Genomic DNA, 13231 nt, shown 5'->3' on the forward strand with positions numbered 1-13231 from the left:
CCGTCTGGGCTCCTCGGGACCCCGTGCTTCCCCTGCTCCAGGCCTGAAGGAGAAGCAGTGGGTGGTGGACGGAAGGGCAGGAAAGGGAGTGGCCGCAGCGGGAACGCGAGCCCATCCTGGCCTTAGGGGGCGCTTTCGCGGGGAGGTGCGGGAGGTCCCCGCCTCTGCTTGCCTGTCTCCCCCAGGGCCGCCCAGTACGCCTGCTCCCTTCTGGGCCACGCACTGCAGAAGCGCGGGGCCAGCCCTGAGCTGCAGAAGCAGATTCGACAGCTGGAGGGCCACCTGAGCCTGGGGAGAAAGCGTGAGTAGCTCTAGGCCCTGTGACCCCAACACTCCCTCCACCCCAGCTCTTCTCTCCACGTCCCTCCTTCCTGTTCCCAACTTCTGCCAGTTCTTCCCCCTCGTTTAGCTTTGCATGCCTCCCAGCTGAGGTAAGACAACAGGAGCGTGAGTGTGATGAAGGACTGGAGAAACGGGCAAGTTTGAGAAAACGAAGCCAGGACACACATTAACTAAAATTTGAAGTAAAAAAAGAATGAACTGTTTCTGCTCTTTTAAAAAATTATTCGTTTTTGTTTCTATCACTTGCTCATCTTTCACCCTCTTGCTTTTTCTCTTTCTCTGTTTTTGCTCTGGGTCTCTCTACTTCCAAACCTCTGCTTTTGCCTGCGGATCCCCACAAGTCCTCCGCCTGGGCAACTCGGCAGATGCCCTCGAGTCGGCCAAACGCGCTGTGCACCTGTCAGATGTTGTCCTGCGATTCTGCATCACGGTTAGTCACCTCAATCGAGCCTTGTACTTCGCCTGTGACAATGTCCTATGGGCTGGGAAGTCTGGACTCGCCCCCCGTGTGGATCAGGAGAAGTGGGCCCAGCGTTCATTCAGGTTTGATGTGCTTTTATTCTACAAGACCTTTTGTATTCTTCATATCACATAACTTGCCTTTCATGAGAGAAAGATCTCTCAGGGTCTTCCCAGAATGTGCACATCTTAATCACTCACCGGCTTCTAATCTTCACTTACATCTTAAACTGTCAGAGGATAAGGAATGGAGGAGGTGGAAGACAAATGCTCTTCCATAACGAATGACTAAGATTGGGAAGGTTGTGATGCTACTTTAATTCTGCTACTATCTATAGACCATAGGTCAGCAATTTTCAACCTTGTTCATCTCATGGCACACATAAACTAATTGCTAAAATTCTATGGCACACCAAAAAAATACATTTTTTGCCCACCTGACAAAAAAGTAGGTTTAATAATTTTGATTCATTCACACCAGATTGCTATTGTGCTGGCTATTGCCATTTTTTTTACTTGACAAACTAAGGGAAAAGAGGTCAGTGCCCCTAGCTAAATAGTCAGGTATTGCATGTTTTAAAAATTCTAGTGGCACACCAATTGAAAACCGCTGCCATAGGTTCCTCTCCTCACTACTTGCTCATGCAGTCATTCTATAAATATTTAGTAAGTGCTTACTGTGGTCCAGGAAATAAAGCAGAGAGTGAAACAGATATGATTCCTGCTCTGATGAAGCTTCTGGTCTAGTGGGATAATCATATGTTAAAACTAGAGCCCGGTGCACGAATTCGTGCACAAATGGGGTCCGTGGGCCTGCCCCGGTTGGGCCGGGCTGGCCTAGGGGAGGGGCTGTGGGCAGTTGGCAGACCACTGATCGAACTCCCGGTCAAGGGGACAGTTTGCTCTCGGCCTCTCTACTTCCAAACCTCTGCTTTTTCCTGCGGATCCCCACAAGTCCTCCACCAGGGCAACTCAGCAGATGCCCTCAAGTCAGCCAACGCGGTCAAGGGGCACCAAACTGATTGAGCTCCCGGTCAAGGGGACAATTTTCATATTACCCTTTTATTATATAGGATAAATAAACACCAAACCGCCCTAACCGGTTTGGCTCAGTGGATAGAGCATCGGACTGCGGACTGAAGGGTCCCAGGTTCAATTCCGGTCAAGGGCATGGCTTGTACCTCGGTTGTGGGCACATCCCCAGTAGGGGGTGTGCAGGAGGCAGCTGATCGATGTTTCTCTCTCATTGATGTTTCTAACTCTTTATCCCTCTCCCTTCCTCTCTGTAAAAAATCAATAAAATATATAAAAAAATAAAATACACACCAAACCAAGTGTATGAGGAAAAGTACAGGGTGTTATGACATAAATAACGCTAAGAATGAAAGATCAGGAAGGAGCCCTAGCTGCTTTGGCTCAGTGGATAGAGCATCGGCCTGAGGACTGAAGGGTCCCGGGTTCGATTCTGGTCGAGGGCACATTGCCAGGGTTGTGGGGTCAGTCCCCAGTGAGGGTGTGCAGGAGGCAGCTGATCAATGATTCTTTCTCATCATTGCTGTTTCTATCTCTCTCCCTTTCCCTCCCTCTCTGAAATCAATAAAAATAAATAAATAAGAAAGAAATATCAGGAAAGAACTCTTTGAGAAAAATAATATTTTAGGTAAGACCTGAAGTTTGAGTAGAAGTTAGACAAAGCAAGCAGTAGCAGAGAACACCTTTTCAAACAGAAAATAGCATTTTCTAAGGCTTTAAACCAAGAAAGACTTTGGGGAATTAGAAAAATAGAAAGAAGGCCAGCGGAATGCATAGTATTGAGTAAAAGGCATACTTTCAAACTGGAGGGGTAGATGGGTCAAATCACTCATGAAAGACAATAAGATTTTTTTGGTTTAGTTTTTAGAAAGTTGATCCTAGCCCAGGCTGGTGTGGCACGATTAGTTGGACTGTCATCCCGTCCCGTACACCAGAAGATTGCGGGTTCAGCTCCTGGTCAGGGCACATACCTAGGTTGTGGGTTTGATCCCTGGTCAGGGTGCGTGGCAGAGTCAATTGATCAATGTCTCTGTCTCTCTCTACCCTCCCTGTCTCTAAAATCAATTAAAAATTAAAAATAAAAATCCTAAGTACAGTGGGTTCTAACTAGGGATATGACATTATTTAAATTGTGTTTAAAGAAGATTTCTCTTGCTGCAGTGTGGAGAATGGATTGCAGTAAGGTAAAAGAGGAGAGGCCGTAATATGGACAAGAGATCTGGCTTGAACTAAAGAGCTGACAAGTAATGAAGGTGCAGAGAAATATGATTTCAGAATAAAATTATCTGTATACATATCATCTATATTTGTTTCTTGTTATGCTATGATTCTCTGTTCTTTTAGATTATATTAGTTAGCATCTTTCTATCTCCATTTCTGTGTTATTTTTCCACATGGCATGTGATGTATGAGGGCTGTGGACAGAGGCATGATTGAAGTAGTATGGAAAAGCACCTACCTAGAAGAGTTTATATGCCATGTTTATTCATATCATTCAACAAATATTTATCAAGCTCTTACTATAAGCAGACACTGGTTTAGGTATAGGGACCCAGTGGTAAAGACAAACAAGGCCCTGCTCCTATGGCGCTCACAGTGTAATGGGAGGAGACACACATAAAGAATAAATGAAGCCCTAATCGGTTTGGCTCAGTGGATAGAGCATCGGCCTGCGGACTGAAGGGTCCCAGGTTCGATTCCGGTCAAGGGCATGTACCTTGGTTGCGTGCACATCCCCAATAGAGGGTGTGCAGGAGGCAGCTGATCAATGTTTCTCTCTCATCGATGTTTCTAACTCTCTATCCCTATCCCTTCCTCTCTGTAAAAAATCAATAAAATATATTAAAATAAATAAATAAAAATTTTAAAAAAAGAATAAATGAATATACAGACAGTGGTAAGTGCCATGCAGGAAACTGAAAGAGGGTCATGTGCTAGAAAGGAAATGACTTGCTACTTTAGTATGGGGGGTCAGAGCAGGCCTCTCTGGAAAGGTGACATTTAAGCTCATACCCAAAGAGCCAGCTGTGTGAAGATTTTGGAGGCAGAATATTTCAGGTAGAAGGGCCCAATTGTATAAAGGCCCCAAAGCAGGAACAAGCTTGACGGGATCAAAAGAAACAAATGTGGGTGGAGCACTGATTGACAGAAAGAGTGGTGTAGTGTGGAGTTAGAGAGGCAGGTCAGATGTGAGGTCTGTAAGCCTGTCTAAGTTATCTAGGTTTTATTCTAAGTGTGACAGGAAGGAAACCAGGAAGATTTTTAAGAAGAGGAGTTTATGTTGGGGACGAGGGGCAAGAGTGACCGTGGAGAGACAGGTCAGAAGACGAAAGCAGTAGAGCAAGCAAGAGATGACAGTGGCTTGGACTGTGGAGATGGAGTGTAGCAGAGGTGCTTACACTGAAGCTGTGTTTTGGAGATAGGACAATCATACGGAGTACAGACCACTGTTGTGAGAATGGATTCAAAATAAAAATACGCTGTTCTTAAGGATTTATAATGTAACACATTTGGCAAGCTGCTTACCACCTCTGGGCCTCTTTTTTTTCTTTTGTTAATCTTCACTGGAAGATACTTTTTCCTTTTAGAGAGAGTGGAAGGGAGGGGCGATGGGTAGAAAGGACAGAGAGAGAAACATCAATGGGAGAGAGCGACATCAATCCGTTGCCTCCCACACGCACCACAACAGGGGCAGGGAACCTGCAACCCAGGTATGTGCCCTTGGCCAGAATCGAACCTGAGACCCTGCAGTTCACAAGCTGATGCTTTAACCACGCTGGCCACCACACCTCTTTTTTTTTGTTTTGTTAAATAAAAGGATTGGATTTAAGTTATTTATAATTTAACTCTGAAGCAACTGAAGCTTATTCTTTTCAAACAAATTTCTGCCGGGCTGGTGTGGCTCAGTGGTTGACCATTGATCTATGAACCAGGAGGTCACCGTTTGATTCCCGGTCAGGGGACATACAGGAGGCAGCCAATCAGTGATTCTCTCTCATCATTGATGTTTCTATTCTTCTCTCCCTCTCCCTTCCTCTCTATGAAATAAAAAACATATTTATAAAAAAAAAAAGTTTGTATTACTGTAGTTCAAGTTGAATGTGTGTGTTAATATGTTGCCAAGTGGAAAAGTGAAAGTTGAGGTTGATCTTGGAAGATTTGATGATGCTCATGAACTTTAGCCCAGGTTCTTAAGGTAATTGTGAACATATTCGTTAGAGAAAGGTGGGAGGACATTTCTAATAATGGGCACTAATACACATCCACTTCTGGGTTCTGATGTTAATCCTTGGCATTTTGGCGGGAAAAAATGTTTGAATGTTCTGTTGGCTATGCTAAGTGGGTACACGTGCCCTTACTGACTCTTCCGTCCTGTGTTTCTCAGGTACTATCTGTTTTCTCTCATCATGAATTTGAGTCGGGATGCTTATGAGATTCGCCTACTGATGGAACAAGAGTCTTCAGTTTATAGCCGGCGACAGAAGGGCTCTGGAGGAGGAGCCCCAGGAGGAATTGAAACTGGGGGACCTGGGGATCCAGGGACTCCAGGAGGAGGCCTACCCCAAATAGCTCTGAAGCTTCAGCTCCGAGTCCTGCTCCTGGCTCGGGTCCTTCGGGGTAATCCCCCGCTTCTGCTGGATGTAGTCAGAAATGCCTGTGACCTCTTCATTCCACTGGACAAACTAGGCCTCTGGCGCTGTGGCCCGGGAATTGTGGGGCTTTGTGGCCTCGTGTCCTCCATCCTGTCTATCCTCACTCTAATCTGCCCTTGGCTACGACTCAAGCCCTGATGTTCTGGTGCAGGATAAGGAGGGGACCTGACTTGGTAAGATGGAATCTTAGATTGTCCCCAGTGTCCCAGCCGCATCCTAACCCTAATCCTTGGTTAAAGTTAAAATCCAGAGATTTAGGGGTAAACCAGGGGTGGGGAACGTCTGGCCCGTGGGCCGTATAAGGCCCACAAAATCATTTGGTCTGGCCCTGCCAAGGCATTAGGGGTGAGTTAATTAAATGTTTGACCAAGTATATCAGGCTAATTTTTAAGTGGATAATTTTGAATGGCCCATGAAAGATGTTATAAATATCCAATGGCCCTTGACAGAAAAATGGTTCCCCATCCCCAGGGTAGAGGAAGGAGCTTTGGGGAAGATGAGGTGAGGAAAGGTGACTTGTGTAGTCAGTAGGATGATTCCAGGGTTCAGATCTGCTGGAGCTTTCGTTCTTTTCCTCCTCCGTTACATTGTCTGTGTCTCTCTTGACTCTTGATTTTATCTCTCTTAAATCTTAGATTCTGTCTCTGGGTGGTTTTTTTTTCCCTTCTCAGTCCCCTGTCCTAGGAATTTAATCAGCAGCAAAACGAGTTTTTGGTAGGGGAGAAGGTGTGTTCTGTAAGATTCTAATTGCCTTCTTTTTCCTCACAGAGGTGGCTTGTGGCAGACTTTACCCCCTTCAGACTCCAGACTATAATTTTAAAGATTTATGTCCCAGTGGACTCTTCCCTCATGCCCCAGTGGTTTGCTGCTTCCTCTTCCTCCCTCATGGCTACCTCACCAACCTCGCTCATGACTTGGCCCTTACCCTTCCCTCTACTCACATCTGCAGATTTCGGCTTACACTTGGACTTCAGGGCTTCGTTTGCAGCCTGTTCTTACCCCTTCTCTGCCACCCCAGAATGATGCCGTGTCTAACATCTTGCTGTAAATATTGTACAATGATTCTGTGTAAATAGTTAGGGCCCCGCCCACAATGGAGAGCACGCCTTCTAGGCCAGCCAATTAAAGATCATTTGCTCATTGATGTTTGGTCTGGTCCTGTGTGTTCTTGTCATCGGAAGCCCCTATTTCTGTCACTGTGGTTTGGAGTTTTCATGGGATTAGCCACTGCATCATCACCCACAGACTTCTGTTGAGACCTAAACCCTACAGGGCATCGTACTCGGTGGTAGAGATACAAAAAGCTTAGCTCCTCGGCCCCAGCGTCAGATGTTTGTAGCCTACTTGGGAAGATGGGAACCTGATGTTAAAGTGATTATACAGGTTCCACCAAGCACACCCATCCCAGGTCAGTGTATGGCCCCTCCAAAAGCTACAGTGCCGCAGGCAGCAGGGGCTGAGTCCAAACAGAGCTAAGTTGTTTGGCTTCGTCTGTGGGCTGGTTGTACCTTCACATGTTGGGACTCCCCTGGGTGGTTAGGTCAATAAAACCACTGTTATCGGTTCTTTATTTTTTAGATCTCAGGTTGAGGTGAATACGGTTAGGAAGTAAAAAGTGTCTGCCTCCCACTCTGTTTATTCCAAACCCAAAGAAAGCATTATTGTCTGGAAACAACAAAGGACAGGAAAAAGGAGAAGGAAACAGCAGAGTCCAGAGTTGTGTTCCCTTTGGATTCTGAGATGTCGCCTCCAGGGGGCAGCACCAAGGCAGGGAACTAGACTAAGATCACTCAGTCCTGTCCTCTGTCTGGGGCTCCCCACAGGTCCCCACCATCACTCCTCCCATTCCTCCCGACTTTATTTTTAGCTGGCAGCGGGAGGGGGCAGGATGGGAGGGAAACTAACGAAAACAGAAGAGGCGAGGGACAGAGGCGCAGAGGACTTCTCACGCGGCCAGAACAGCCAGGCATGGAGCTGCCTCTCATCCCTCACCTGTTCTTGTCCCTGATGGTCCTGACAGGTGAGGGAGGTTAACTTCTTGGTTTCTGATGGGAAAAGAGGATAGTGGATTGTTTGGCATTGGGACTTTAGGGTTAAAATTATTTGGGAATTAGGGTGAAAGATTAACACTGATTCTCCATTGCTAGTGTGTCTGTATGTCTGTGTGTGGGCGCGCGTGTGTGTGTGTTTGCACGTTTGCATTCTTATGCCCACAGCATATGACCGAGTTAGTATTGAGATTGTCAGAGCCTGTGTCAGGTTTGTGATCCACTTATCTAAAACCTGTGTCCTCAGCTCTGGAGAAGTTAGGGGACCACAAAGAAACAGGACGTGGCCTTCCACGTGGCCACTCTGATTCCTATTCCCCCCTCCCTTCCTCTCCCTACCCTTGGTGGTCTCTGGAGCCGGAGGCATAGCTGACTAACCGTGTAGTCAGAACTCTGGGTTTATCTAACCAATGAGCTGCAGTTCCTAGCCATACAGCCCTGGCATTTTCCTGGGTGCAAAAAGGCTCACATACAAACCACCTTTTTGAAAATGAGCATGGTTTGAGGCAGAGCTGTCGCCATTGGTGGGAGTGGGTGGTCTAAGAGGGGGTGGCTTGAAAGGAAGGAGCAAGACACAGGGAAAGAACCGTGGGAGAGACCAGAAGCTGGAATGTTTCCTCACCAGTGCCCTGTAATCTTCGTTTCCTAAAATACCAGCTCTGACTTTAAAGGGATGGGAGGGAAGAATCAGCCAGAACTTGATTGGGGGCGGGGGTCTTTAGAGTGGGTCCACAGCTAAGGAAGAAATGCGGAGAGCAGTGGGGAGGGTGGGTACATTTAGAAAGGAAGCTGGTGGTTGTGGGAAACTTTAGGGCGAAGGGACCCTTGCTAGGATGAATGGCAAACCATGTGTGTGGGCAGGCGAGGAGCCCCACCCAGTTAATTGCCACTGAGGTTTTCAGGGCTGGAATCACCCAGAGCCCTAGACGTTGGAGAATGAGAGTGAACGCATAACAATGACACTGGGAGTCAAGAGGGAGAGAGGAGAGACCCAGACATTCAGTGTTCCCCCGTCTCCTGTTCTCCCCATGGTCCTGGTTTTGGGGAGAGTTTGAAAGGCATGGTTGTTCTGGGGCTACAGACAGTCTCTCTCCCTCTTTTAACCCTCCGCTTGGGGAGGAGGATGTGTAGGAGGAATGATGTGGAAAAGAGGAACTTGACCCAGGCTTGTCTGTAAATTAGATCAGGGGTTGGATGGAAATACAGCTGTGCACTAGCATGGCAGAGGGCCACAGGTTAGGCAGCTGGACACAGATACAGGAAGGACATCATCCTTGCCTGGAGCTCTGAGTCCACGACATTGACAGAGGCCAGGCAGCTTATGAGTAACTAGAGGCTCGATGCACAAAATTCGTGCAAGAGTAGGCCTTCCTTCCCCCAGCTGCTGGCACCGGCTTCCCTCTGGCACCTGGGACGTGGGCTTCCCTGGCAGCCCCGGCCTTGTCCGGAAGGTTGTCTGGTCTAATTAGCATATTACGCTTTTATTATTATACATAAGCAGAGAAATAGACTTATAGCAAAACATGTTCTTCACAGCCTCTCTCTGGGCATTCACTAGCCTCTCGACCTGCTGCCTGCTAACCTTATAATCCCGGCCCCCCAGGTCTCTGCTCCCCCTTCAACCTGGATGCGCATCACCCACGTCTGTTCCCAGGGCCACCTGAGGCTGAATTTGGATACAGTGTCTTACAACATGTTGGGGGTGGACAGCGATGGTGAGGAGGAAGCCAGAGGGCCATGAGATGGGGGCAGTGATGACGCTGTAAAGGGTTTGAGGCAGATGGGAATCTAAAGGAATCGGGAAGTGGGTGGTCTCTAGATTTGCCAGCCCATGCACTTACCCTCTGGCCTATCTCTCTCTTTCTTTTTTATTTTTTGTATGGCCTATCTCAAAGGTCATGGTTACACTGTGCTTACATTCATGCCCTCCCCCAGGGTGCTGGTGGGTGCCCCCTGGGATGGGCCTTCTGGTGACCGAAGGGGAGACATTTACCGCTGCCCCATAGGGAGATCCCACAATGCCTCATGTGTCAAGGTCCACTTGGGTAAGATGCCTCACTCTTCTACTCCTAACCCCTAACCTTCATACGCTAGTAACTTTGACCCCTTATACCTCACCTTCACCCCCATATCCCACATGCTCCCTGTCCCCCACTGGACCCTGATCTCTTCTCAAACCCCAAATCACCCTGAACTCAAGCACATCTGTGACTCCATGATCTCATTCTCTTCCACCCCCCTCCCACCAGGTGACTACCCACTGGGAAATTCATCTCGTCCTGCTGTGAACATGCACTTGGGGATGTCTCTACTGGACACAGATGGTGACGGGGGATTCATGGTGAGCTAAGGACAGGGTGTGGCTGGGTCTCTGAGGGTTTGTGGCAGAGAAAGAGCAGTATGGTGCGGGAAGCTGGTCTGTGCAGAGGGTCAAGGAGTTAAAAACCCTAGAAAGTAGAGGGGGAATCTCAGTGCCTCCTCCTCGGCGCATGTTCTGCGGGCGCCTCCCAACCTGGGAGTAACTGTGTCTCCCTCCTGCCCCCAGGCCTGTGCCCCACTCTGGTCTCGTGCTTGTGGCTCCTCTGTCTTCAGTTCTGGAATCTGTGCCCATGTAGATGCGTCATTCCGGCCCCGGGGAAGCCTGGCACCCACTGCACAGCGTAAGCCAGAAGGAGGGCTGAGGTTCAGGGCTGGGGTGCAGGGTGGGAAAAGGATAGGGTGTCAGGGTCTGATGGGCCTGCCTGGCTGTCCTCACTGCTACCTAATGTGTCTGCATAAGCGCCATGCTTCCTAACAGGTTAGAATTCAGACTCTACCAGGGCACTAAGACGCCATGAACTGATCAAAACAACTTCAAAAACTCAACTCTCACTGTATCCCTCCACGCCCTTGGCTACAGCATTTACCTCACCATTCTCCAATGTGTCATCTATTTGTATACCTCCATCTCCTTTTGTTTAAAGAGTTCTCAATCCAAATGCCTTTTCTTGTATTCTCCTCTCCTCAAACATCTTCAGTCTTCAGTATTGGCTCAGTTGCTGCCTCATTTGATTCCCCACCATCGGTGCTATGTTTTTACCTGGCATGCAATTATTATTATTATTATTATTATTATTATTATTATTATTATTATTGTAATATGCTTATACTAGGGGCCCAGTGCATGAATTCGTGCACCTTGAAAGGAACTGTGGGCTGTGAGGCTATGGTGGTCACAGGGCAAGTCTCAGCCAATCCTCCCCGCCCCCATCTGCCCCCTCCCACTGTGGCCCTGGTCCCTTGTCTGCCAACAGCCCCACTCTCACCGCTGCTCGCCCACGCACTGATGGCACTGGCCCTGCTCACACCTGCTGACAGCATGGAGCAATTGAAACCTGTGCCAGCAGCGGGTGTGAGCAGGGCCAGTACTGTCGGCAGGTGAAAGCGGCGGCTGCTGCCCCGATCGCCCCCCAGGAGAAGGGGGAGGTAGAGAAGCCTCAGGGGCGATAGGGGCCGGTGCCTGGCACTGGCCATGGGTGCGTGTGAGTGGGGCCAGCGCGGGGCACTGGCAGCGGGTGCAAGCATCGGGCGGAACCACGGCGCACGGGAGCAAAGAATTTTCAGTAGCCGAAACCGGTTTGGCTCAGTGGATAGAGCGTCGGCCTGCAGACTGGGGGGTCCCAGGTTCGATTCCGGTCAAGGGCATGTACCTGGGTTGCGGGCGCATCCCCAGTGGGAGATGTGCAGGAGGCAGCTGATCGATGTTTCTCTCTCATCGATGTTTCTGACTCTCTGCCTCTCTCCCTTCCTCTCTGTAAAAAACCAATAAATTATATTAAAAAAAAAAAAAGAATTTTCAGTAACCACCAGAGGCTTGCCCCAATCCTGCTGCGGCCATCGCCCGCCATGGTCCACCTGCGCCCCCTGGTGGTCAGTGCATGTCATAGCAACTGGTTGTTCGGTTGTTCTCCCATTCGGTCTATTTGCATATTAGGGATATATATATATAGATAGATAGATTTCAGAGAGAGGAAGGGAGAGGGAGAGATAGAAATATCAATGATGAGAGAAAATCATCAATTGGCCACCTCCTGCATGCCCCCTACTGGGGATTGAGCCCACAACTGGGGCATGTTCCCTGACCAGGAATTGAACTGAACCATGACCTCCTGGTTCATGGGTCATTGCTCAACCACTGAGCAACACTGGCCGGGCTTTTTTTTTTTTTTTTTTAGTATATTGCATGTATGCCCATCTCTCCTTTTATTCATTTCTACATTTACCCAGCGCCTGGCATACTACCTTCCTTGCATGACAGAAGTGCCTAATAAATGTTTAAATTGAATGTGCCCTCCTGTGACCTCTTCCCTTGTTCCCTTATGCCCAATATCCTGTACCCCTCTGCTCTCTATCACCACACTCCTCCTCCTAGGCTGCCCCACATACATGGATGTTGTCATTGTCTTGGATGGCTCCAACAGCATCTACCCCTGGTCTGAAGTTCAGACTTTCCTACGAAGACTGGTGGGAAGACTGTTCATTGACCCAGAGCAGATACAGGTAAGAGAGGTCAATAGGATGGGCTCGGAGGGGAGAGACCGGGAGAGAGGAGATACACATAGATAGTGTCTTCAGGAGTATCCAGGCGCTCACCTTCCCTCCCTTACACACTTTCTTCTCCCTCCCCACTTCCATACACACATTTCATTTACAAATACATTTTTTATTGATTTCAGAGAGGAAGGAAGAGGAAAAGAGAGATAGAAACATCAATGATGAAAGAAAATCATTGACTCTCTCCTGCACAGATATTTGTCACTGATGGATGGAGCCACCCCACTGGGGATGGAGCCCACAACTCAGGCATGAGCCCTGACCGGGAATCAAACCATGACCTCCTGTTTCATAGGTGGACACTCAACCACTGAGCCACAACCGTTGGGCTACATACATTCATTTGACTGTGCACTTTACTCCAGGTGGGGCTGGTACAGTATGGCGAGAGCCCTGTACATGAGTGGTCCCTGGGAGATTTCCGAACCAAGGAAGAAGTGGTGAGAGCGGCAAGGAACCTGAGTCGGCGGGAGGGACGAGAAACAAAGACTGCCCAAGCAATAATGGTGGCCTGGTGAGGCACTGGGGAGGGGAGTGGGGGAGGCAGAGTGGGGAGGGCCGAGACGGGTTAGGGGAGGGTGAAGTGCAGTGTGTACATCCCAAGGTGCCTTGGATGTTTATCTTTATGTGAACACTAATGGTGGGTGAGGGGAAACTGAGTTGACTGTCAGTGCACTCCTTCTCGTCACATTTCTACAAAATATCTGTCTGTGTCGCTCCATGTTTCTGCTGTGTTTATCTCTGCAGACAGAACTCTCTCTCCCCATCCTGCCATTCCCACTTTGATCTTGACCCGCAGGTTCTCCATCACTCATGTCCTCGCTCACTTTCCAAACATGATTCAAACTCCTTCTGGGAAGACTAGCCTGGCCTGACCATTCTTCTTTATGCTACACTCCCTTAATACGTGTCCTCCCAAATGCACTCTTTGCTAAATTAATGTAGGAATGAATGAATTTTATACTTATTGCTCTGGCCGGGCAGCTCAGGTGCTTAGAGCATCAACCCAATACACCAAGGTTGTGGGTTCGGTCAGGGCACATACAAGAACCAACCAATATATGCAGAAATACATAGAACAGCAAAAATCTTTCTCTCTTTCCC

At 48.5% G+C, this 13231-nt stretch overlaps 2 protein-coding genes across 7 annotated transcripts in view; both read left to right on the forward strand.

Annotated features, from left to right (window-relative positions):
- The window catches only part of PEX11B (peroxisomal biogenesis factor 11 beta), an 8080-nt gene extending 1450 nt beyond the window's left edge, over window positions 1-6630 (forward strand). The window contains exons 3-6 of the mRNA XM_006764199.2: window positions 127-301; window positions 684-885; window positions 5219-5659; window positions 6255-6630. Coding sequence (XP_006764262.1) covers window positions 127-301; window positions 684-885; window positions 5219-5624 — 783 coding nt within the window. The 3' untranslated portion in view covers window positions 5625-5659; window positions 6255-6630. The remainder of the gene's footprint in view (window positions 1-126; window positions 302-683; window positions 886-5218; window positions 5660-6254) is intronic.
- A 510-nt stretch (window positions 6631-7140) lies between these two features.
- Window positions 7141-13231, forward strand: part of ITGA10 (integrin subunit alpha 10) — an 18261-nt gene continuing 12170 nt past the window's right edge. For 3 of the 6 annotated variants that reach the window (XM_015564234.1, XM_015564237.1, XM_015564235.1), the window contains exons 1-7: window positions 7142-7506; window positions 9138-9249; window positions 9470-9579; window positions 9784-9875; window positions 10080-10194; window positions 11946-12073; window positions 12493-12641. In XM_015564234.1, the coding sequence (XP_015419720.1) occupies window positions 7455-7506; window positions 9138-9249; window positions 9470-9579; window positions 9784-9875; window positions 10080-10194; window positions 11946-12073; window positions 12493-12641 (758 nt within the window). In that variant the 5' untranslated portion in view covers window positions 7142-7454. Of the gene's footprint in view, window positions 7507-9137; window positions 9250-9469; window positions 9580-9783; window positions 9876-10079; window positions 10195-11945; window positions 12074-12492; window positions 12642-13231 lie in introns of those variants that run through there. The other 3 variants (XM_015564236.1, XM_006764159.2, XM_015564238.1) reach the window with 3 other exon arrangements.

This window comes from Myotis davidii, unplaced genomic scaffold, assembly GCF_000327345.1.
Source record: "Myotis davidii unplaced genomic scaffold, ASM32734v1 scaffold401, whole genome shotgun sequence".
NCBI lineage: Eukaryota > Metazoa > Chordata > Mammalia > Chiroptera > Vespertilionidae > Myotis > Myotis davidii.